Source organism: Artemia franciscana, chromosome 10 (genome assembly GCF_032884065.1).
Source record: "Artemia franciscana chromosome 10, ASM3288406v1, whole genome shotgun sequence".
In the NCBI taxonomy this organism is placed as follows: Eukaryota; Metazoa; Arthropoda; class Branchiopoda; order Anostraca; family Artemiidae; genus Artemia; species Artemia franciscana.
The window spans coordinates 38,911,472-38,933,745 of record NC_088872.1 but is presented as its reverse complement, the minus strand read 5'-3'; the positions used below and the strand labels follow the sequence as shown (position 1 = coordinate 38,933,745).

The 22,274-nt window shown below is 35.4% G+C and overlaps 1 protein-coding gene across 2 annotated transcripts in view; it reads right to left on the bottom strand.

Moving 5' to 3' along the window:
* Positions 1-22,274, bottom strand: part of LOC136032173 (WD repeat-containing protein 35-like) — a 130,101-nt gene that overhangs the window by 93,321 nt on the left and 14,506 nt on the right. Inside the window, exons 2-4 of one of the 2 annotated variants that reach the window (XM_065712361.1) lie at positions 14,683-14,791; positions 7,872-8,023; positions 4,442-4,544 (exon numbers count right to left, since the gene is read on the bottom strand). In XM_065712361.1, coding sequence (XP_065568433.1) covers positions 4,442-4,544; positions 7,872-8,023; positions 14,683-14,791 — 364 coding nt within the window. Of the gene's footprint in view, positions 1-4,441; positions 4,545-7,871; positions 8,024-14,682; positions 14,795-22,274 lie in introns of those variants that run through there. The other variant, XM_065712362.1, reaches the window with a different exon arrangement.

The window sequence follows — 22,274 nt, the reverse complement described above, 5'->3', positions numbered from 1 at the left end:
AAAGGCAAAAGTCAAATAATCGAAAAAAGTAAAATAGACTAGGCATTTGCAGTTATAAATAGTATTTTTCAAAAGAAATAAAGACAAGAAAAATTACTATAAGAATTAGGATCAACTTTACTTACAAGCGGAAAAAAATAGGAAGCGTTTCTCTGTTTCAATTGATATTAAACGCGAAAATATGAAGCTGAAGCTTGATAAGTTCAAAGTTTATCCGTTTTTCAAATGATGATTGGGTTTCTTTCTGATGATATTAGTAAGCTACGTAAAGGACAAAGTAGTTCGACTAAATTGTTCGTATTTTTCAACCTCTAGTTGTATACTATCATTACCATTGCGGGCGGAATAAATAATGTTGGCACTCAGGCTACAGAGCCTTTTCCACTTAAATACAGATACAAAATGTAGCATGAATAACCACTGGGTTATTGGTGCCCTAAAAGTTCACCCGAGGAGAGGTAAAGAAAAAAGAATCACTGAGAGAGAAAAATCAGAACCGACACCAAAAATACCGCAACAGTAGTCGGTGAATATATAAAATAAAAATCAGTTTTTTCAATCTTTTTGCAATCTTTGCGGCTCCATCAACGATGGTAATATGTCGCTAGTCCATGAAATTTCCACGTAATACTTTCAGCTTTGGTGTATTTTTTCATAGGATTACTTCTGCTGTGCAGCTATTTCATGTGACGACGGATCGTCAGGCAAAGGACAATTTTATGAATTACTGACGGGGTGTACCCTGTTCTAGGTAGCCCTGCTGGATTGTATTTTGCACAATTGTCTTTCAAGAACAAGCTATGATAACTCTTCTGATGGAAAGAAATGCGTGTGTTTGTAAAAGATGGACACAATTGTGACGCCGAAACAATCTTGGAACGACTGCAGTGGCTTGGCATCAAGGTTTCCAGAAGGTACTGCGAGAGCTGTTCAATTTTGAACAAATTGGAGAGGAGCGATATGGCTTTTTAGAACACCGACAAAAAGAAGGCATCCAAATCCCATGACTGGTCTGTTGCACGATGTGAATAGAGGCAAAATGAACTCGTCAAGGAGATAGCTTTTGCATCTTAGGACAACTCCTGGCTTCCTGGAGCAAGAAGATTTCGCTTTACTAAGGGACCGTTCACGCTAGTGATTAAGGCGTATAATTCACAATGATGCGCCTTGTACACGAAAATATGTGATAAAATCTGTACACTCTTTTCTCAGTGTGTTAAAAATTAACAGAAGCGATTCCTATTTTCTGTGCTAAAAATTGTACGTGGGCTATTTGAAGCCAATAGGCTGCCGACTTTCGTGTCACGTGTGTATCTAATAGTGGAAAAAACAAAAGTATAATATTTTTTTTTTTGCCAAAAATGAGTTATTGAAATGGAAAATCAATGTAATTTAGGAATTGTTTTTAATGAAATTATGATAAAGACAGAGTAACGACTCTGTCTTAGTATAATATTTTGAGTTAAAAGTATAATATTTTGTTTTGCCAAAAATGAGTTATTGAAATGGAAAATCAATGTAATTTTAGGAGTTGTTTTTATTCAAATTATAATAAAGACAGAGTACCGACTCTGGTAATGTAACAAAATCGCAGTTGTGCAAGTTTAACAATAGCAACTTTAAACTTGCTGTGATAATTGAAAGCATTTGGTGTACAAATTTTTCCAACTATGAACAGGCGTGGAGAATAAAGTTTACACACGTACAGTTTATTGTTTCTTTATACGTAAGCCTGAACAGTCCTTAAGGCAGAGGCGCCATTTGGGTAGAGGGGGCAGGTGTGGGCAAATGCCCACCCCAGATTTTCCAAGGGGCCCAAGCTTCCACCAAAAAGGGTCCTTTGCCGGCCATAATAATAACACCATTTGCTATCAACCATTGTAAACTTTGAAAGCAGGTTAGATACATAATCTAATTCTCAAGTTCTGTCAAATGCCCGTTTCCTAGATGATTATAATAATATTATAAGCTCTGAATATTTGCAGTAATCCCTCTAAGTTGATAAACTAAGATAGGTCAGTTCCTGGCCTATCATTTCTTGATGGAATCGTTCCTTGTTATCTTCCAATTGCACTACATAGAAGCAATTACGCGAGCGACGAAATCGCTGTCTCAGTAACTCCATGTCGTCGCCGTCGACTTGGTTATTTCTCGATCGCGCACCCTGATTCAGGCCACAAGAAGCAAACTCACCGACTTGCGTTCAGATGCTTCATTTGTATCACTTTTCAAGAAGGCTTAAGAGTCTGCAAGAGAACTCGAAATTGAAGTACCTGCTCTGAATGGACCCACGACTAGACCCTCCTCTGTTGGTCAGCAAGGACGACCTTGATGAATTCAAAAGATCACCAAGAATCGGAAACAATTTGTGACAACTTTGACGCTAGGAAAGAATTTCATCGAATGTGGAAATTAGACTGCTACTTTGGCGGATGAAATGAAGCAAGAATACTTCAAAACTTTTGACCGTCTACTAGCCGAATTTTACAGAAGGTTCACAAATAACTTGCCAGTACTGAGTACGCTCGAAGCCTTGGATCCAAGCTCAACCAAGTTTATGGACACAGAGCTGCTCAAGCTTTTCTCTTCTTTTTACGGCGAGCTGGATATCGGCAGCATTCTTCTCGAATCTCAAGCTGGTATTGCCAAGCGTTTCTTGCTCAATGAGGAGAAAAAGCCAGAAAACTTCTTAGACGTTGTTGACCATCTTCAGGCATTACCAGTGGCTTACTCAGAAGTAATTAAAGTACTTTGTATTGCTGCCACACTTCCTGAGACAACAGCGAGCAATGAACGTTCGTTTTCTTGCCTAGAAATAGTCAAAAACTACCTGCGGTCTACAACAGGGGATGATCGTCTCAGTCACCTCCTTTTGATATTTGCAGAGAAAGATTTAGTAAAAATTTGGACTATAGCTAGCTTGTTGACGATTTTGCAAAGATGAAAGCTCGGCGGTTCCCCTTGTTACCTTGAATATTGTTATATTTTTTCTTGTTATGTTTTTCCTTTTTGTAACTATATTTGATCACGAAGATTTCTGCTGAAGGGATACTGAGATTTTGGTTACAACCCTCAGCATAACAATGAAAGTTGCTTTCACCGACGTATCGTCTAATTAAATAAGAAAGTTTCTCGCTGAGGAATACCAGCCTGTAGTCTGGTTGAATTTTCCACTTTCAGTTTAATCACTCAACCTCGTTGATTGTATTCATCGTTGTTATAATTAATCTTAGAGGTCAGTGTGGTTGAGTTGGCCAAAACCCGGATTTTTCTTACGCGACACAAAGTGAATCGGGGGGGGGCAGATGAAGTTCATGCCCACCCCAAGATTTGGCCGGAATGGCGCCTCTCCCTTAAGGTGTTCAATCCACGTGAGATATGAAGGAAAGTGGAATTAAAGGTGTGGGGCACCTAATCTTTTTATTACCAGCCCTTCGAAATGTATATTCAGGCATGAGCCCTCACATTTCGTGTCTTAAAAATGCGACCACATTTCCTTTTTTCCGGGTTAACCTTCACCTTTTTAAGGGATTTGCTGGGATTTCCCTCCTTTGCCATGAATATCATTGTCAACGTTTGATCCGCAAAAATGTCAAGTTCTATTGCAAGGTTATCTACTAGGTCGTTTTTGATCACCAGGAAAGGAGTTTGCCTAAGAATTGGGTTTTAGAAGATTTGGCTTCAGAAAGGAGAATTTTTGGGTACTCTCGATAATACTAAATGTTGTTTTGAACCGAAAATGTCAAGAAAAACTTTTAATAAATGATAACAAAAACGTCAACGAGCTGCATTAATAGGCGACCAAGGGCAAATCCAAGGGCTTTTATTTTACATAGAAGGTCCTCTTGCCATACGTGGTTAAAAGATGTTGTGATTTCAAAGGAGAGAATGCGAACGCCACGCCTCTGCGACAGGAGCTGCACTCATTCTTGAATGCTGTGTAATGGGACAGTCTAATGTAGACTATCTTCAACGAAAACTCCGTTATATGTCAGCCAACAAGCGATGTCACCCAAGGTACTGATAGGAAAGCTTGTTTATTACACTCTCATAAATTATTTCTAAGCTGGATAGAAAGCTGACTCAACGATAAGATCGTACACTATTGAAGTCATCATCTCCCTTTGGAACAGCGACAATGTGACCAACTTTCCATGGTTTCGGGAATGATCCTACTGAAAAAATTTTTTGGATAAGGAGGCAAGAGAAGCAGCAAGTTCAGGGATACACCTTTTGAGGACGAGATATAGCTTCAGATCTTGAGACTTTGGTGACACTCAACTGACTGAGCCTAAAAAATCTTACCACTTACTATATTTACGCTATTTACGCAAGTGATTTTCGCATCTGTCCAAACATGGGAGGGGACTATATATCCTCATAATTACCCATAAAAGTAGATAATAATATAAAATTCTAAATTCATCAAAAGAGGTCTCACCATCCTCATATGCAATGCAGATCTTCCTGCCGTCAGAATTCCAATCCATTCCCTTAACCATTGACTTATTTCTATTATTAATCATTTCTTCGTACCACTGTCCCTAAAAAGATGAAGAAAATTGAGAAAAAGCTAGTTTATAAAACGTCTTTTGTCTCTTTTAAAGATTTATAATTTGTTTTTCTTATTGCAATAAAACTGCGAATATATTTGTTGTCCAATATGATCTCAGAAGATAATGTCCCTCAAGTTTAAAACAGCTCTTAGTAATGGACTATAAGAAAAGAGTGATCCGTTCCAACAGTAACAAACCAGAACACAGAATTATGATTACACTGTAAACGTCAAAAGAATATGCTTTTAATGGTAATTCCAAATATTAAAAACTCACTAAGTTTAAAACTACCTACCAAAACTGTTATCGTGAAGGAAATTCCTTTTTTTTTTTTTTTTTTTTTTTTTTTTTTTTTTTTTTTTTTTTTTTTTTACAAAGACGAGGGAGACTTTAATCGGAGTTTCAAGTTTCTACATGTGAAAACACGAAATTTTGCGTTTCGGTTGAATGAAGGTTGATCTTTTGCCGTTTATTCTCAGAGATGATTGTATTGACCCAGAGGTCGTGGGATATTGGGAAAGAGCTTTTTCAAAGGGATATTCGAAGCTCTTTTTAAGCCCTGTTTAAGGGCAACAAAAGACGAATCATTAAATTTCAAATTTTTGCCATTTGTAATATCGGCGTGGCTAGGAGTCCCCTAAAACCATATTTTTGCGAAGAATTGCCTCTGAGATCTTATTATTGACCTAAAAACCTTTGCTGACATACTAGACAAAGAATGCTTTAAAGGGTGCAAGTTTTCAGGAATGTTTATCATTCTCAAATGACGGTTATGCAAAAATTAGATGTCAGTGTAGACAGCCAGGTTTGAGGAAGGGTTGGCATCCCATCACATTCCCAAAAAAATTAAAAGAACCCTGGATCAAACAGTTAAAAAAACTGAGGGCTTCAGTTTTATGACATATTATTGGACACTCACAATTAACACAGCCTTAAAATTGGTCTCGAAATCTTAATAGAATTAATACCAGGTAACACCACAAGCCAGATTTCTTGTGAATCTTATTGTTTTTCATCGCAAAGATGGCGATATGTTCAATTAGTATTGTAGTATCACATGCCCATAGAAAAAGAACCTTATTATTTTCAGAAATTAAGCCACTTACACATGTTGCAAAAAAAAACATTTTGGTTGACGACAAGTAAGAACTGGCGAAAAACTATTGAGATAAACCAATTGACATTTTCCCAGTCCTTACAAATATGAAAGGAGTTAAAAGTTTTCTTGGATGAGATGGCTTTTACTGGCGTACCTTCCTAGGTTTTAGTAGAATTACCAGTTCTCAGACAAGTCTCACTGACAAGAAGGTTCGTTTTTGCTATACTCATTGACGTCAAAAATCCTTTGAAAAGTTCAAGAAGTTCCTGATTAATGCTCCATTTCTTTATTAATTTTTTAAGCTGATTTTATGTATTAAACATAGGAAAGGCATATATATTCTATAACAGGAAAGGAAATTTTTCCATGTTCTAATTTTTCAAACTGTCAAATCTTATTTACGTCATGGGTTACTTCAGAGAGTACATCTACGGTAGGAAATTTTTAGTTATTACAGAGCGCAGACATTTTTCAAGTCCAGAGTCACAACACATTAAGTGCTCATTTCATAAAAAAAGATTAATGTTCGCCAAAACACGTATGTGAGAATTTAAAACCAACCAGCGCAAAGAAAGTCAAATGTTAATGATCCTTGATTTTCTAGCCTATTAGGAATATAAGGAGAGACAATCCGACACGTATGTACTCGTGGTAAGCATTTCTTGAATTGAAATACATCTAAAAATTAATTTAGTTTCACATGTTTTAAAAAGGCTCCCATTTTCATACCTTTTTTTTATTTTCAATTCCTTCCTTTCAAAAGTCTAGAGAAAACAACAGGCTCCACAAAACTTTTCAGTGATCTGATGGTTTTAAGTCAGTTTAAATGGCAAACTAGCATTGACCCGCCAAACTAGACATCGCCTATTTGCGGTAATTTTTGGCTGTTTTCGGTTAGGATTCATTGTTCAACACCATGTGTGATATTGTGGGTGATCCAACATGTGATCCATGTGTGATACAACACCATGATACATTGTAGCACATCTTACTGGGATTTCCTTCTTCTTTATTGTAATTTCTGCTCGTTTTAGCTTTGAAATCTTATTTAAGATAATTTATGCTCTCTTTAAATCTTTAATTTTCTCTTTACTTTTCATGCAAACCTTGGTTCTATAAAATTTTATAGAACAAAAGTAAAAAGAATTTGGAGATAACATTACAAAAATGGATTTGAGAACAAAATAATCTGACAATTAGAATCCATTCCGAAGGCCTTAGTCATGAATTTGAAAGCTTATTCAATATTTTTAATAAGAAGCCCAAATTTTATCAAAATCCAAAAAAGTAAAAATTCTTCGAATACTGAAATTATAACATTAAATTCACAAAAAAAGACACACAAATTTCAAATAAAACAATTTAAAACCGATCAACTTAAAATTCAGATTATAGATTGCTCATTCAAAAATCCGACCTGATAATTCATGCTTTAAATTCAAAAAATTGAATATTAAAAATGTAAAGACTTTATATAGTTCAAAATGTCAATTTCAAATCTGTTAGCTCCGATAATGTGATTTCATATTAAAACGTCAATTGACAAAAACCAAATTGCAAAGAAAAACATTCTTTGGCATTTTAAGATGAAATGCGAGGCATTTTCACAATTAATTTGGTACCACAAGATGTGCAGCGTTCAACCAATAATCAATCCATATTGATTGCAACTTTAAGACATTTACGTCGAATGATCAATTTGACAACCGGGAGCTTTCACAACTAACTCAAATTTTATCGAGATAAAAAAATAAAAGTTTGCTGTGGTATTTTAAAATAAATTGCGGGCCATTTTCATAATTAATTTGGACACCACAAGATGTGCAGCGTCCAAATAATAATCAATCCTTATTGATCGTAACTGTAAGTCATTTACGTTGAATGATCTATTTGACAACTGGAAGCTTTGACAACTAACTGAAATTTTATCGAGATAAAAAATAGTAAAAGTTTATCAAAATCTCAAATTATAAAATTAAGTTGTCAAAAAAAAAAATCCAAATAATCTCAAAGTGAAAAACTAAAATCTCAGATCTCAGATTACTCTTTCAAAAACTTAAAAATTCAAGTTCGAATGTAAAGTTCAAATCTGAAAATTCAAATAATGTAAATTCATATTAAAATATCAACTTAAAAAACCAAATTACAAATAAAAATACTTTTTGACAGTTAAAATGGAATGTGAGCTTTTGTGATAATTGATTTGAACACCTTACCTTGTGCAGCGTCCAAACAATGATCAATCCATGTTGATCGCTGCTTGTGAGTCTTTGGTGTAATTCATTCCATTTAACAACTAGAACACTCCCATTGTGGCCATCCAGGGCTTGATTTGACGTAAGACTACTATTTCGTCCATCTTCTTTTCCTGAAGTATAAGGGTAAGAAATTGTAAAATGTTTGCTTTTACCGTTGTGACAAAATCCAAAGGATGCATGTAGCATTCTCATAGATGCAAAATGACAGAAGGAATAGGCCGGCTGCTTTAAAACTTTTTGCAGGAATAATCATTTTGGGGAAGATGGTCGGACAGGGGTAAGAAGACTACCAACTAATAAAATTGATGTTTTTATTTTGAATTTCAGTATTTCAACTTGTATATTAAAATATTTTATGAACTTTTTATCGCCTTTGATTTGATTTTTTTGTGACTTCCATAATCTTCACTTTTTTAAACGTCCAAATGTATTTGCATGGAGAGAGCCATCTTCAAAATCTGTAACTATTCTTGTAGTACATCTGAACAATAATCTCACATTGCCAATCCGTTTAAAATTATTGAAAAGTTATCTGTGGTACCTCCAAGCTTTGAAGGCTATACTGTCATGCAGTGACCCATACAACATGAACGATTTGAGTATTATGTGCAAATTAATATTGATAGTCATGTGGTATTTCACAGCATAGCACAAACTATTCAAGGGGTGTGCGAGTTGACGAATATTTACAAATTTTTTAGGAATTTCTTCTTTATCACAACGAGTGACTTGTAAGTATGATTCGTGTCATGACTTGTAAGTTATACTTTTTTGTACCCAATACAACTATGGTGATTCATCTATTTTTTATTCACTTCTGATATATTCTAAGCTAATAATTTCCTGTACAAATGGTTACAAATCGAGTATGGATGATAATGTAAGGTTTTGACGTAGTCTTGCAATGATCGTATATAATCGATGACGAATAAACAAAGCAAAAGCACTTTTGATAGCAAACTTGATTAAAGGTCGATAAAAAAGAAAAACACATAGTATTTTGGTGACAATTTTTTTTGTTTTTAAAATTTTTGAGTTCTTTTTTTTGGAGGGACATCGACATATGCGGCTTGAAAATATACCGAAATTGATGCATATAAGGCCCAAAGATGAGAGCCGCGTTATAAGGTAAATTAAAAAAAAAACAGTATTTTTTTTAACTGAAAGTAAGGAGCGACATTAAATTTAAAACGAGCAGAAATTACCCCGTATATGAAAGGGGCTGTTCCCTCTTCAACGCCCCGCTTTTTACTCTAAAATTTGACTCTTTCTCTCAACTCTACTTTTTAAAACAGTAAAAACTTTAGAATAAAATTTTTCGTGCCCTCCAATTTTTTTTCTCACTTTCCGTTCGAATGAGCCCTCTCACAAAATTTTAGGACAACCGGGTCGATAAATTCACCCCTAGGAAAAAAACAAACAGACAAATAAACACGCATCTTGTACAGTAGGGTTCTCTGATACGCTGAATCTGATGGTGTGATTTTTGTTAAGATTCTATGACTTTTAGGGGGTATTTCTCCCTATTTTTTAAAATAGGGCAAATCTTCTCAGGTTCGTAACTTTTGATGGGTAGGACTAAACTTGTTGAAACTTATATATTTAAAATCAGCATTTTGATGTAACTATTGGTATCAAAATTCCGTTTTTCAGAGTTTTGGTTACCATTAAGCCGGGTCGCTCCTTACAACAGTTCGTTACCACGAACTGTTTGATCATTCATCCTATCATAGTAATAATTTTTTAAGGTAATCGCTCACAAAAAAAAGTAGGCTTTAGGAAAGAAAGGGAAAGAGGATTAGAACCGAATTTGGATTTCAGACAAATACAGGTAAAAATAAGAGGTAAAATTCATTGGGTAGAATGAACTACCACAGCCCTGATTATCCAAATTCAGATTTCTGAGTAAAAAAAAAAAGATCGAAAAGGAATATTCAAAAACTGGAAATCACAGGCAGCACAATAGCGCTACCTAAGTAAATAGCGAAGTTGGCACAATGTATTATTATTTCTTTTTTTTACCAAAGAACTTCACACAAATGAAGTTGTCATAGAAACTTCGGAAGGAGTACATTTGATTTTCCCCCTACAACACCACTTTGTTCCTCGAGAATGTGAGGTCTTTGAATTCACTGTTTATAAGGAACTCCTAAGACTGAAAGCGAACTGTGCGTCCTACCCAGGTGAGCTTCCAGTAAAGCTGTTACGTGAATTCGCCATTTTTCTTGCTAAGCCACTCTCTTCTATAATCAACCAATGTTTCCTTCAGCAAGTATTCCCTAGTGTTTGGAAAAGAGCACATGTCCGCGTTATTCCAAAAGTAAGGTGTCCAAAATCTTGTGAGCAACTCCGGCCTATATCAATAACTCCGAACCTTTCTAAAGTTGCAGAAACGTTTATTTACCGCAAACTTATGTCACAGGTCTCTGCACATCTAGACCCGCATCAGTATGGATGCTTAAGAGGCAGCAGCACAACTGTTTATTAAGTACGGATGTACCATCTCATTGTCGAGTGGCTCGACCGAGGAAGTGCTATAGTCGACCTTCTCCTCGTAGACTACCGAAAGGCTTTTGATCTTATTCGCCATTCCGTTGCTATCACAAATCTACGCACCATGGGTGCGCAAAAATATATTCTCCTTTTAGTGATCAATTTTTTACAAGCCCGCTATCAGTGCGTTTACAGTCTTTTCCCAGGAGATACCAACTCCGAATGGGTCAAGCTTACATGCGGAGCCCCACAAGGTACTAAGCTCGCTAGTCTACTGTTTTTGCAGTGATAAATTTATTCCTTTCCGGCTATGAAGAAAGATTTAAGTATGTAGACGACTTGTCAGTCCTACTGAAGTACATTGTTGAGAAGTCTGAGGCTGTCCCCCAATTCTGTACGAAATAATCAACAACTTCAAAGATGAATGTACTGCGAACAGCCTTCAAATCAACGAAGGAAAGACTAAAATCCTTCGCTTTAATCCCCTGAAGAGAGACTTTGTGTGCCCTCCTCCTCCTTATCCTAGTGAATCTTCGGCAGTAGTGCTTGGTGTCAAGTTTAGCATCGACTGCTCTTTCAGCCTCCATGTCGATACAATTATCAAAAAGGCAAATAGTGCGATGCGGACACTTATACTAATGCGTCGATTTGGTTTTTCAGTGACACAACTAAGGATAGCCTATCTTACTTACATTCAACCAAGTTTAGAGTATGCATGTCCCGTATGGGGCCCACAAGTCAATAACACTATTTACCTAAGTGACCAGCTTGAGTCAATACAAAAAAGAGCAGTCAAAGTAATATTGTGCGATGCTTTTACCGAATATAAGTTAGCATTATCCACTTTACAAATTCCCTCTCTTCAAGAGCGTCGTCTCAGTTTGATCCTTGAATTTGGCCAATATCTTCTCAGAAGTGATAAATACAGATCGATACTACCACCAGTTTTAGTGAAACATCGAAGTACTAGGTTGAAGAAATTTGACAGATTAGCAGCACCTCCTTCACGCACAAATCGTTTTTCCAACTCATTCATCCCTTTCTTTGTATCAAAGTATAACAATTGTTGATTTTAAACTATTTGTCTTCTGATTTTTTTTTTTTTTTTTTTGTCGTTCGATTTAATCCTTTTTTCTTTTTTGTAAGCACAAGCGCCATTTAGTTTTATGACTACGAGAGATTGTGCAAATAAAACCTATTCTATTCTATAAAATTTTAGATAGATATATGTTTAGCATAGTTGGAAGTTCCAATATTTCTGTCTCTGGAGATGTCAACCCCCCCCCCCCCCCCCCGCAAACCCTTGTGGCAAAGGCTGTAAGTTACTTAATTTGCTTATTTTTTACACATGAAAATTTTTTTCCATAAAATAAGTTTTTCAAAGAAAAGTAAAGAGTTTAAACAAAAGAGATTAAACAAAAGAGACCAGAAATATAATTTTCTCTTTACTGACAACATTTTAAATATGGTTAATGGCTTGAAAATATGAGGGGCCAAGTAAGTTAAAAGGATGCTACAGGATCGGAAAATACAGGTATAGTAGGCTCAGCGTTTGTTCGGCTTCTCTAGGTCTTTATTATTGGTCGAAGGAGATTTGGGTGAAGTTTTATGTTTTAATTATGGTTTAAATAAAAATGAAACAAAGCTATTAATCGAAATGAGGATTCATAGTGTGCCACTGGGACACATGAGAAAGTTTATTGAAAACACGATCATTTGGAATGCAAGGAGAGGCTATAGAAGAAAACGTAAAACAAGCGAGGATAAAAATTCTTTATATCAAATCCAAGCTAGTCCATATGAGCGTTAATCGTTGAATGTCTATTTGATAGGCAAATTGGCCACAATTTTCCCTCTCAAATTTCAGAATGTCTAAATAAAAAGGTTTTTAATTTAAAAAAAAAACACTTAGTGTGCACTAATTACACCATACACTTGATTACCCAAAAGACCATAGTAGCATGGGTTACACTTTATGAGGTACATATTACTCTTCGAACTGTATTTGATGTGTATCAACAATAGAAGCATAAAAGAAATGAGATATGATTAATACTATTGGAACATAACAAACATTTGGACTTAATTCAACTTTGTTTGTGACCTTTCTAAGAGAGATATCACTTAATATTTATGAATAAATTCGATTGCCATCTCGAAATTACTATAGTGGACTAATTTGCAAACCTACTGTTGGGAACCCACCCCCTTTAAAAATTAATTGTATTTCCCCTAAAGGCAAAAAAAAAATTTAAATTACTTTTTCCTATGGATTTTCTTATCAATTAAAATTCATTCTCTTAAAAATGAAGAAATCAACCTCTGATTTAAAAATGAAAACATCAGATTGTGATTTATCGCTTAAAAATGCACTATAGCTGAAATAATAAACTGACAAGAATGAAAAAATGGTAAATAATCAGGTAAACAAAGAAATATTCAGTGCGACATGTACGATTATTTCAGTTTTTAAATCACTGAGTGTTTCAAAGATGGGGATTCAACTTTACAAAAGCTTCTTTTATAGCCCTTATATATTCAAATAGTTTTTTCAGATTCAAAGATGAAATCTAAAATTATAATACGTCTTTATTGTTATCAACTGGTAATAAATATTTGATTGGTGTGCTTGTCTGCTTGTTGATAGTCACTTTGTTCTTCAAAGTTCCCTCTCTCGCTTTATAAGATTTTAGGAAAAGCCAGGCATCGAATAGACATCGCCGAAAATAAAGCAGACCAAAAGCAATATGTTATTTAAGTTCCATGGCTGTATACCACAAAGAAAAAGAAATATTCCTGCAAAAATGTAGTGACTCTAAAAGTCTTGTCCCTTTTACTTGCTTGCAAATGTATCCAGGAAAAAAAATGTCAAGTCTAGGAGGCTATTCGACTTCCCTTGTAAGCATATTTTACAAAAAAAGTTTCTCGAGCTGAAAGCAAGGAGAAATATAAAAAATTTACCCTAAAGTCTTATCTTCTTTAGAAATAATTCTCATTCAAATTCAACTTCTTCTGTGTTTGAGCAGCAATTCTTAAAGAATTGTAACACCAAGTCACACTCTAACGTAAAGAACGAGGGACGAGAAAGGGACAGCTCCCCACATATGCGGAATAATTTCTGTTCCTTTGAATTTTTTATCTTGCTCCTTACTTTCTGTTGAAAAATCGTGATTTGTTTAATTTAATACCTGACGTTTACAAATCAGGCCAGTAAGTCTCCCTTCCCCATGTAAAATATACCTGGAAATCCCCCCGAAAAACTTTCTCCCAAACAAATCACTTTCCGTGGTCCCTCCCCTTCCCCAGACAATCCCATCAAAAATCTCCGTAGATTTCTCATTAACAAACACTATATATAACAGTGGGCAAATTATATATCTTATAGCCTTTCCAATGGGGCTGTTATGGGCTATTTCAAACCCAAAGACATAGTTATTGAAACTTTTAACTGTGCTAAATTGAATGGCTATCGCCAAACTTTAGTCAAATGTCAATAGGAGGAGGGATGTGTAAGGAGAGCTAATGGTCCTTGAATCTTTTTGGGCACTTGAAAAGGGCACTAGAATTTTGATTCCCGTTCGAATGATTATTCTCTTAATCTTCTAGGATCATTGGCTAAGGACTGTCACCCTGGGAAAGAAAAAAAGATAATAATAAACAATCATTCGCTATCTTTCTTCTGACAAAAATTATAAAATTCCATATTTTTGAAGAGAGGAGCTTGAAATTCATACAGCAGCGTTTTCAGATGCATTGAATGTTTATGGTGTGATTTTCGAAAGAATTGCTTAAGTTTTTGGTGGTGTTTCAATCCTTTTCTGAAAATAAGGCAAATATTCTAAGACTTCAAAATTAGCATAAAAAGCCAACTTTTGTTTGTTAATTGTTTGCAAAATTCAATTTTATAGTTTACAATATTATTGAGCCGAGTCACTCATCACTTTATACGCCTGAAAACTAACATAATTGACTTCAAAAAACCCAATTGAATCAAAGCCCGCATTTTGACAAGAAAGTGTAGAACAGTAATCTGTCTTTTCCTATTTGTTATATCAAAAGGGTGTAGTATCATTTTTCAGAATCACAGATTATTAGTTGACGGTTTATTGGGTTTTGTTTTAAAGTCAGGCAAAATAAAATGCAACTTGCAACACGGAATTCTGAAGACAATTTATTGGCTGTTCCACAGTAGAGAATCTGCACAAGTGGACTTGCACCCATTTGGTATTGCACCACAGATCTAACCGGTAGAAAGGTTCATTAAGAATAAACAAACCTTCGAGACGAAATACCTTTAGAAGGCCATTTTCACCACTACATCCGATGAATCCATTTTCTTTGTCCCAGCTTACACATAGCAGTTGACTGGTAGATGGTATTGCAATCTTCAAAAAAAGGAGCAAATCAATTTACATGAAAATTGTGATAAAAATATGCTGAGTGCTTATAATACACCTGAAACATGCATCTTAACGACAAGCTCCCAATTGTAACTTGCACCATACGATAAAGAACTTTTCCGATCTTCCCACTCACTGAGCCTGAATTACCATATTGTTAATATCTTTTCTTAGAATATGATCTGAATTTGCTAAGAAAGAACTCGTTTTTTACGATGATTTTTTCAAAGTTTTCATCTAAACTAGGCTCGTCCTGACTCTTCTGACTCGTCCTAGCCGAGTCGGTTGGTTAGCTGGATTTGGGATCCTTTGTCTGAAAGGACGCGGATTCGAATCCCAGTGTACCCAATTGTTCAGTTTGGGACGGGGTTCAGTGGCGTGACTCTGTAAGCTTAGCCAGAGTCGACCCAGCTCTAAATGGGTACCTGGATAAATCTGGGGAAGGTAAACAGGAAGGGTGTGCAAAAGCACAGGATGGTTGGCCCCCAACCCCCCATTGCACTTCCTTGCTGAAGGGCCAAGAAACGGAGATCAGCACCGCCGGTAGGGACTGTAAAGTCTAATGCCGTATCTTTTTTTTTCATCTAAAAGAAAAAATAAAGCAAAATCTATAAATGTTATGTGGCAAATGGATGAAACTGAGCATCAGCTATTGAAAGGTAGCAAAATAGACGTCTTGTGTTGAAAAATTAAATCATGACAGCAGATTAATAGCAAGAACATGCAAAAACTTGCATACACTTGCGTTTGTCCCAGTTATTCTTATTTTGTTTTCTTTTTTTTTATAAGAGGTTGAGATGAGCTGTGAATCTTTTATGAATGTACATATAATACAAGCAAAGCATTACATCTTATTCAAAAAAGTGAATAAAGTTAGGAAATCAAAGCTCTCTAAGACGTAATTAATGTAGATAGTTTGAGTGTCCGAAATAAAAATGTTTTTATTAAGAGTGCGGGGCATGAGAATAGTATGAAAATTAATATTGACACAACAAAGTGGCTAGGGCTAATATATAATGGAAATGAAGGTTATTTAAGGCAGCGACAAATTAATCATTGGGTCAACTGAAAAAAAACAATTTAAATGTTTTTTTTTCCAGTAATGTGCAAATTATGTTCCGGTCTTGAGAAGGTATGGTGGTTGTCAGCCCACTAATGTTAATTTTTACTCATTTTGGTTTTGACAAGGTATTATTGTAATTTCAATTCGTTTTGGTTTCATTTTTTTTAATGAGGGTGATTTGTGGTAGCTCTGGGAAGATTATTTGACTTTATTTCTGGTCATTTTGGTTTAATGGAGCTCTTTACCTATCTTTGAAAAAATATATTTTGTGGAAAAAGTTGGTTTTTTTTAAATTTAGTATTATCTTAAGTCAAATTGCCTTCCAGAAATTATAGCCAGTCTTTGACTGTACTCTTTTTCATGCAGGCACTTTCGTTGTCAAGGATTTTTAATCCTTAGAAAATTCTAACTAGAACAACTTTGTGAAGGGTTACTGGAGACTCATTTGCATGTACTAGAGTATCGTGTACTCAAAGTTTTCTTTCTTATAGCAACCAAGATCAAACAGGTCCTCCCTTTACCACTAAAATACCCTATAATTAAACAATGGGAAGCTTGCAACCCTTACTTCAGGGGATGTGAGTGTCTCAGCATCCCCAGAGGCAGTTTTTTTCTATCTTCAGACTATTTTGAACAAAATGACTATCTCGATATTTTAATCCAATTTTGCTGGGCAGCAGTTAAAAAGGGCGTGGACGGGGTCCTGATTGCCCTCTGATCATTTTTTTCTCAAGAGGGTCCTAGTACTTTTAATTTTCAATCCAATGAGTCCCTTCTAAATTTTCTACTACCACTTGTATCCGTACGAAAAGGTTTGGGAAAAAATATTGCACAGTAGCATTATGGCTCTTTACAACACCGACCTGCTGCTTCTTGTATCTTTTAAACATTGATATTTGGTGTGGAAACTGCTTTGAAACAGCTCTTATGAGAAAACCTGGTTTGTTTGGATCTTATAAAACATCCTACAAAATTAGCGCACATTTATCAATTTAAAAAAAAAATAAAGTTTAAAACAACAACAAAATTCAATACAATATAGAGAGAGAGGACAGAAACGCACAATTTACTTTGAAAAATCTAAAATGTAAACATTGTAATTATTTTAACACAAATAAAAGTATTTTTCGATGAAAATTAAAAAAATTAAATCATGAAGGGGCTAAAAATCAGGAGGGATCAATTCTTCCTCAATCGCTTTCTCAGTTTTTTAAATCTTTAAAAAGTAAGTCATAATCAGTTTTATAGATAAGTCAGTCTTGGTTTTATAGCCAGTTTGATTGGCATACAGTTTCTTAATTAAATAGTAAATAAATTTCACATAATTCGCAGTAAACATCAGCCAGCAAAATTAGGACAGCGGTACATAAATAATATTATATAATAGAACATAAAATATAGCATGAAAACCACAACTTTTGGTTGATAAATCTTGTGCTCGCTTCCGATTTCGAATAATAGAATTTTCACTTTGCTCGAGAAAGTATTTACTGTGAAATGTGTAGAAAGCATACGGATGGCTAAGAGGATCAAAGAATTCAATATTCTTGGCTATTTCAAAGATGCACAGCCAATGTCCCGTCTTTATAGTTGATAGGCTACTATTAACAATGATAAGAGTATTGTTAACGTTTCGAACATGGTTAAGGAAATCCGAGGCTATGCAATAGAATTTATATTTGGACTTGTAAGGATCCAAATTGAATACATTGATTATTTGATTTGGGTTCATGGTGCCAAATGTAATAGAACCCTGCTATCAGGAGTAATTTCCCCATAGGTGTTAATTTAATTTTGCAAGTTTAATGCTACACTCTCCGTCATGGTTCGGCAAAGTTACATTCTAAACCTACTCTTCCCGTTCAGACGATTTATGACATTTCAAATTTATGTGGAGAATTTACCCATGATCCAAGAACACTAGCACTTAATAGAAGTCAAAGCAAATTTTAAAGGGATTTCACCACTGATAAATGACGAATCGGTGTAGGTACGTGTATCTGTAGCAATATGTCGTTGATTCATGATTGTATGAGTAACGAGCAGCTTTATATTATTTCCACTAGCTCTTAATTTCTCAATTACCAAAGCAACAGAACTCATAACTTGTTGTTTTCGTACATGAAGTATTGCCGAGGTGAGAGAGAATTTTACATCAGGTGCAGTGCCAACTACGTTTCACAAAATAAATCGGACGGTGTAAGTTGTAGCTTTATATTAATCTTAACATTGGGGCAACCATTAAGGTATAATAAATATTTCGTGATATATTTTCCCCACCAAGTGTAAATCTTCAGTTGCTGCTTTTCTAAGTATATTACCAATGTCGGTGTCCGTTTTATATTCATTTCCAATAGCCAAACCTCTCAAAAGCTCATAGGAGATTGGATTCATTAGCATAAATTGTATATAGCTTGCATAGTTTGAAAGATTGTTGCTTGTGCTCACCAACGTTCCATTTATGTAGACGCTGATTTGTCTAAACAAATTGTGGAATACACAATTTTCATAGGATAACTCTTCGGCTGCACTTGGGTCTTCACTGATAGATTTTTTTTTAAGAATCACATGTAAATATATTAATATGGAAGTAGAATCTAATCTTCACGGGAATAAATTTGAAAATGTATGTTTTCAGAGAGAGAGATTGTTGCGGATAATATTGTTCATAGTAACCATGTTTTATACTCACATCAACATTTTCTGCATTGAAAAGATTTAGAGATGAGTTGACCAAAGGATGAGATTCTTTATGTGGTAAATATGCCATTTCTAGGAAAAGAAATCCTTTTTCGATCTAACAATTTTTACTTTTGGTTTCTTTTTCTTCTTTGATAAAAGCGATGTTGTACGCTTCCGGCCCGAGTTGAGACTGATGAGTGATGAGATGTTTTTCGACCTTTTTAAACCTTTTCTACTTTGTCGTTATTTCAATCGCTTGCCGAGGGATCACACACTGGACCTGAGATTTTGTAAAACCTCTTCTTTAAAATACTTTCCAGAGCCCAAATCATGTAGTGTAGAGGACGCAAAATCTGCGCCAACCCGTGTAATATATTTTTACACAGGGGTAACGCAGAGAGAAACAACTTAGCAAACCAATTTCTGAGACCGTAAGCGGACATAGACGAACGATCCCGGTAATAGTCCATTCCATGACCCAATTGTCGTGGTCAAAGAATAGCATAATAGCAATCAATATCAGGACAAACAAGTATTTTCTTTATTTCCCATCTCAGTGATAGGGCCGAAAATGACATTCAAGCACAGCCAAACCTTTTTTATTGCTAGAAGATCTCCAATTCTCTTCTTAATGTTAACTGATAGAGCTCCAAATACGAAGTGTGGACTGGAATTTATTGAGAGTGCTTTATATTGTAGTGGCGAATGTGCAAGTGACTACTTTTTCATTCAAGAAGTAGAATGGGAACATTGGTATTACCGACTCTCAACGTCTCGACAAAGAATGCGTAAAGAGATATACAATGGTCAGATAAGAATTCGGGTGCATAGTCTGCATAGATAACATGATCTTTGCCACTGAAATCTTCTGTTACGATCTTTAAAACCGATAACCACACGTAAATCCTCATTGACGAATATTCTTTTATTCTGAAATGGATTGTTAATGTAAATTCTCCTCTGTTCTGTTGAATAGTGGAATGTGAAGCTACCCAATTTTGACTCACAATTTTTCGTTAATAACTCGACACAGCTCATGCACATTGCTGTATTCCTAGTAGGGTATGATGGGGAAAGGGTAACCGTTAGACTCAAAATTTGCCACCAAACCCTCGTCGGAGAAGTCAAAGGTTCTAACTTTAATCTCATAAGTAGTATATTTTCTCAGGATATCCCATGTATTTTTAAGAATACAATCAACAAGAGCAACTTCATATCTTCCCGCGACTTTGATGACGGGGGTGAATTTTGCCCAAAAATCACTTGTTCTATTTAAATCATCATAGAGTGGGTGAAACACATTGGACAAGAATGCCACATGAAATCATTAGACACTGTGAATGTCTTCAGCGGCAATCCAAGAATAACAAGAGCTAAGAGCTCATCTGGCACTTGTGACGAGGCAAAAAGAGCAAAGAGGCAAGAGCTCATATGGTATGAGCTCTAACAAAATTCTAAGAATCAATAGATTGATTTAAAGGAAAATCAGAGGCTTAATGCCGGTCAGGATTTAAAATAAGAGCTCTGAGTCACGATGCCCTTCTAAATATCAAAATTCATCAAGATCCGATCACCAACTCATAAGTTATAAATACCTCATTTTTTTTAATTTTTCCTCTCCCTTTAGCCCCCCCCCCAGATGGTCGAATCTGGGAAAACGACTTTATCAAGTCAATTTGTGCAGCTCCCTGACACGCCTACAGATTTTCATCGTCCAAGCACGTCCAGAAGCACCAAACTCGCCAAATCACTGAACCCCTTCTCCCAACTCCCCCAAAGAGAGCGAATACAGTCCGGTTACGTCAATCACGTATCAAGGAAATTTGCTTATCCTATCCACCAAGCTTCATACAAAATCCTCCACTCCCAGCGTTTTCCAAGATTTACCAGTCCAACTCTTATTATTTATTTGAAATAAGAGCTCTGAGACATGAATTCCTTCTAAATATCAAATTTCATTAAGATCCAGTCACCCGTTCTTAAGTTAAAAATACCTCATTTTTTTTAATTTTTCCAAATTAACACCCCGCCAGCTCCTCCAAAGAGAACAGATCCGTTCCAATTATGTCAATCACGTATCTAGAACTTGTGCTTATTCTTCCCATCAAGTTTCATCCCGATATCTCCACTCTAAACGTTTTCTAAGATTTCTGTTTCCCTCCTCCAACCCCCTATGTCCCCGGATCCAATTCGAGTCGAAAATGAAGAATCTGAGACATGAGATCCTTCTATATATATATATATATATATATATATATATATATATATATATATATATATATATATATATATATATATATATATATATATATATATATATATCAAGTTTCATTAAGATCCGATCACCTATTCGTAAGATAAAAACACCCCAATTTTCTCGTTTTCCAAGAATTCCAGTTTCCCCCTCCAACTCCCACCAATGTCACAGAATCTGGTTGGAATTTAAAATTAGAGCTTTAAAGCACAAGATCCTTCTAAATATCAAATTTCATTAAGATCTGGTCACCCGTTCGTAAGTTACAAATACCTCATTTTTCCAAATTACCCCCCCCCCCCCAACTCCACTAAAGAGAGCAGATCGGTTCCGGTTATGTCAGTCACGTATCTTAGACAGGTTTTTATTCTTCCCGTCCAGTTTCATTCTGATCTCTCCTCTTTAAGTATTTTATAAGATTTCCGCCCCCCCCCCAAAAAAAAAACTGCCCCCCCCCAATGACGCTGGATCCGGTTGAGATTTAAAATAAGAGATCTGATTTACGAGGTCCTTCTAAATATGAAGTTTCATGAAGATCCGATCGCTCCTTGGTAAGTTAAAAATGCGTCATTTTTTCTAATTTTTCAGAATTAACCCTCCCCCTCCAATAGAACGGGTCCGAGCCAATTATGTCAATCACGTATCTAAGACTTCTGCTTATTTTTCCCATCAAGTTTAATTTCGATCCCTCCAATCTAAGCGTTTTCCATGATTTTAGGTCCCCCCCCAAGATCCCCCCAATGTCACCTCATTTTAAAATACCTCAGTTTCAAAATACTCCCCCAGTTTCAAATATTTCAGTTTTGAAACTGAAAATTGCATATTACTTTTACTTTTTTGGCTAAATGGCTTCCCCAAAGTTTTGATCAGGTGGTTTTGAGAAAAAAGAGGGAGGGAGTGGGCCTCGTTGCCCTCCAATTTTTTGGTTACTTAAAAAGCCCAATAGGACTTTTGATTTGATTTTAAGAAAGTTTTATATTAATAATAAACATACATAACTTACAGATTAACTTACACAATAAACTTCAATATTTATATATTTTTATTACATATATAAAGGGGTTCGCACCCTCGTCAATATCTTGCTCTTTTCACTAAAAATCGAACTTAATTCCAATTCTTTAAGGATGACCCCCGAATCACAAACGCCGTTTAACTAGAATAAATAGATCTTTTTGAAAGTATTAAAAATACTTTAGAGTAAAGATCAAGGTATTGAGGATGGGAAGAGCCCCCTCATATACATAATCGTTTCTCTTTGTTTTAAGTTTTAATGTTACTCATTACTTTCAGTTGAAAATACTTGTTCATTTTTTAAATGAGCGTGGGAAGGGGCCTAGTTCACCTCCAATTTTTTGGTCACTTAAAAAAGGTACTAGAGCTTTTAATTTTCATTGGAATGAGCCCTCTCACGATATTTTAGGACCACTGGATCGATATGATCACAAAAAAAAACTGGAAAAATAGAT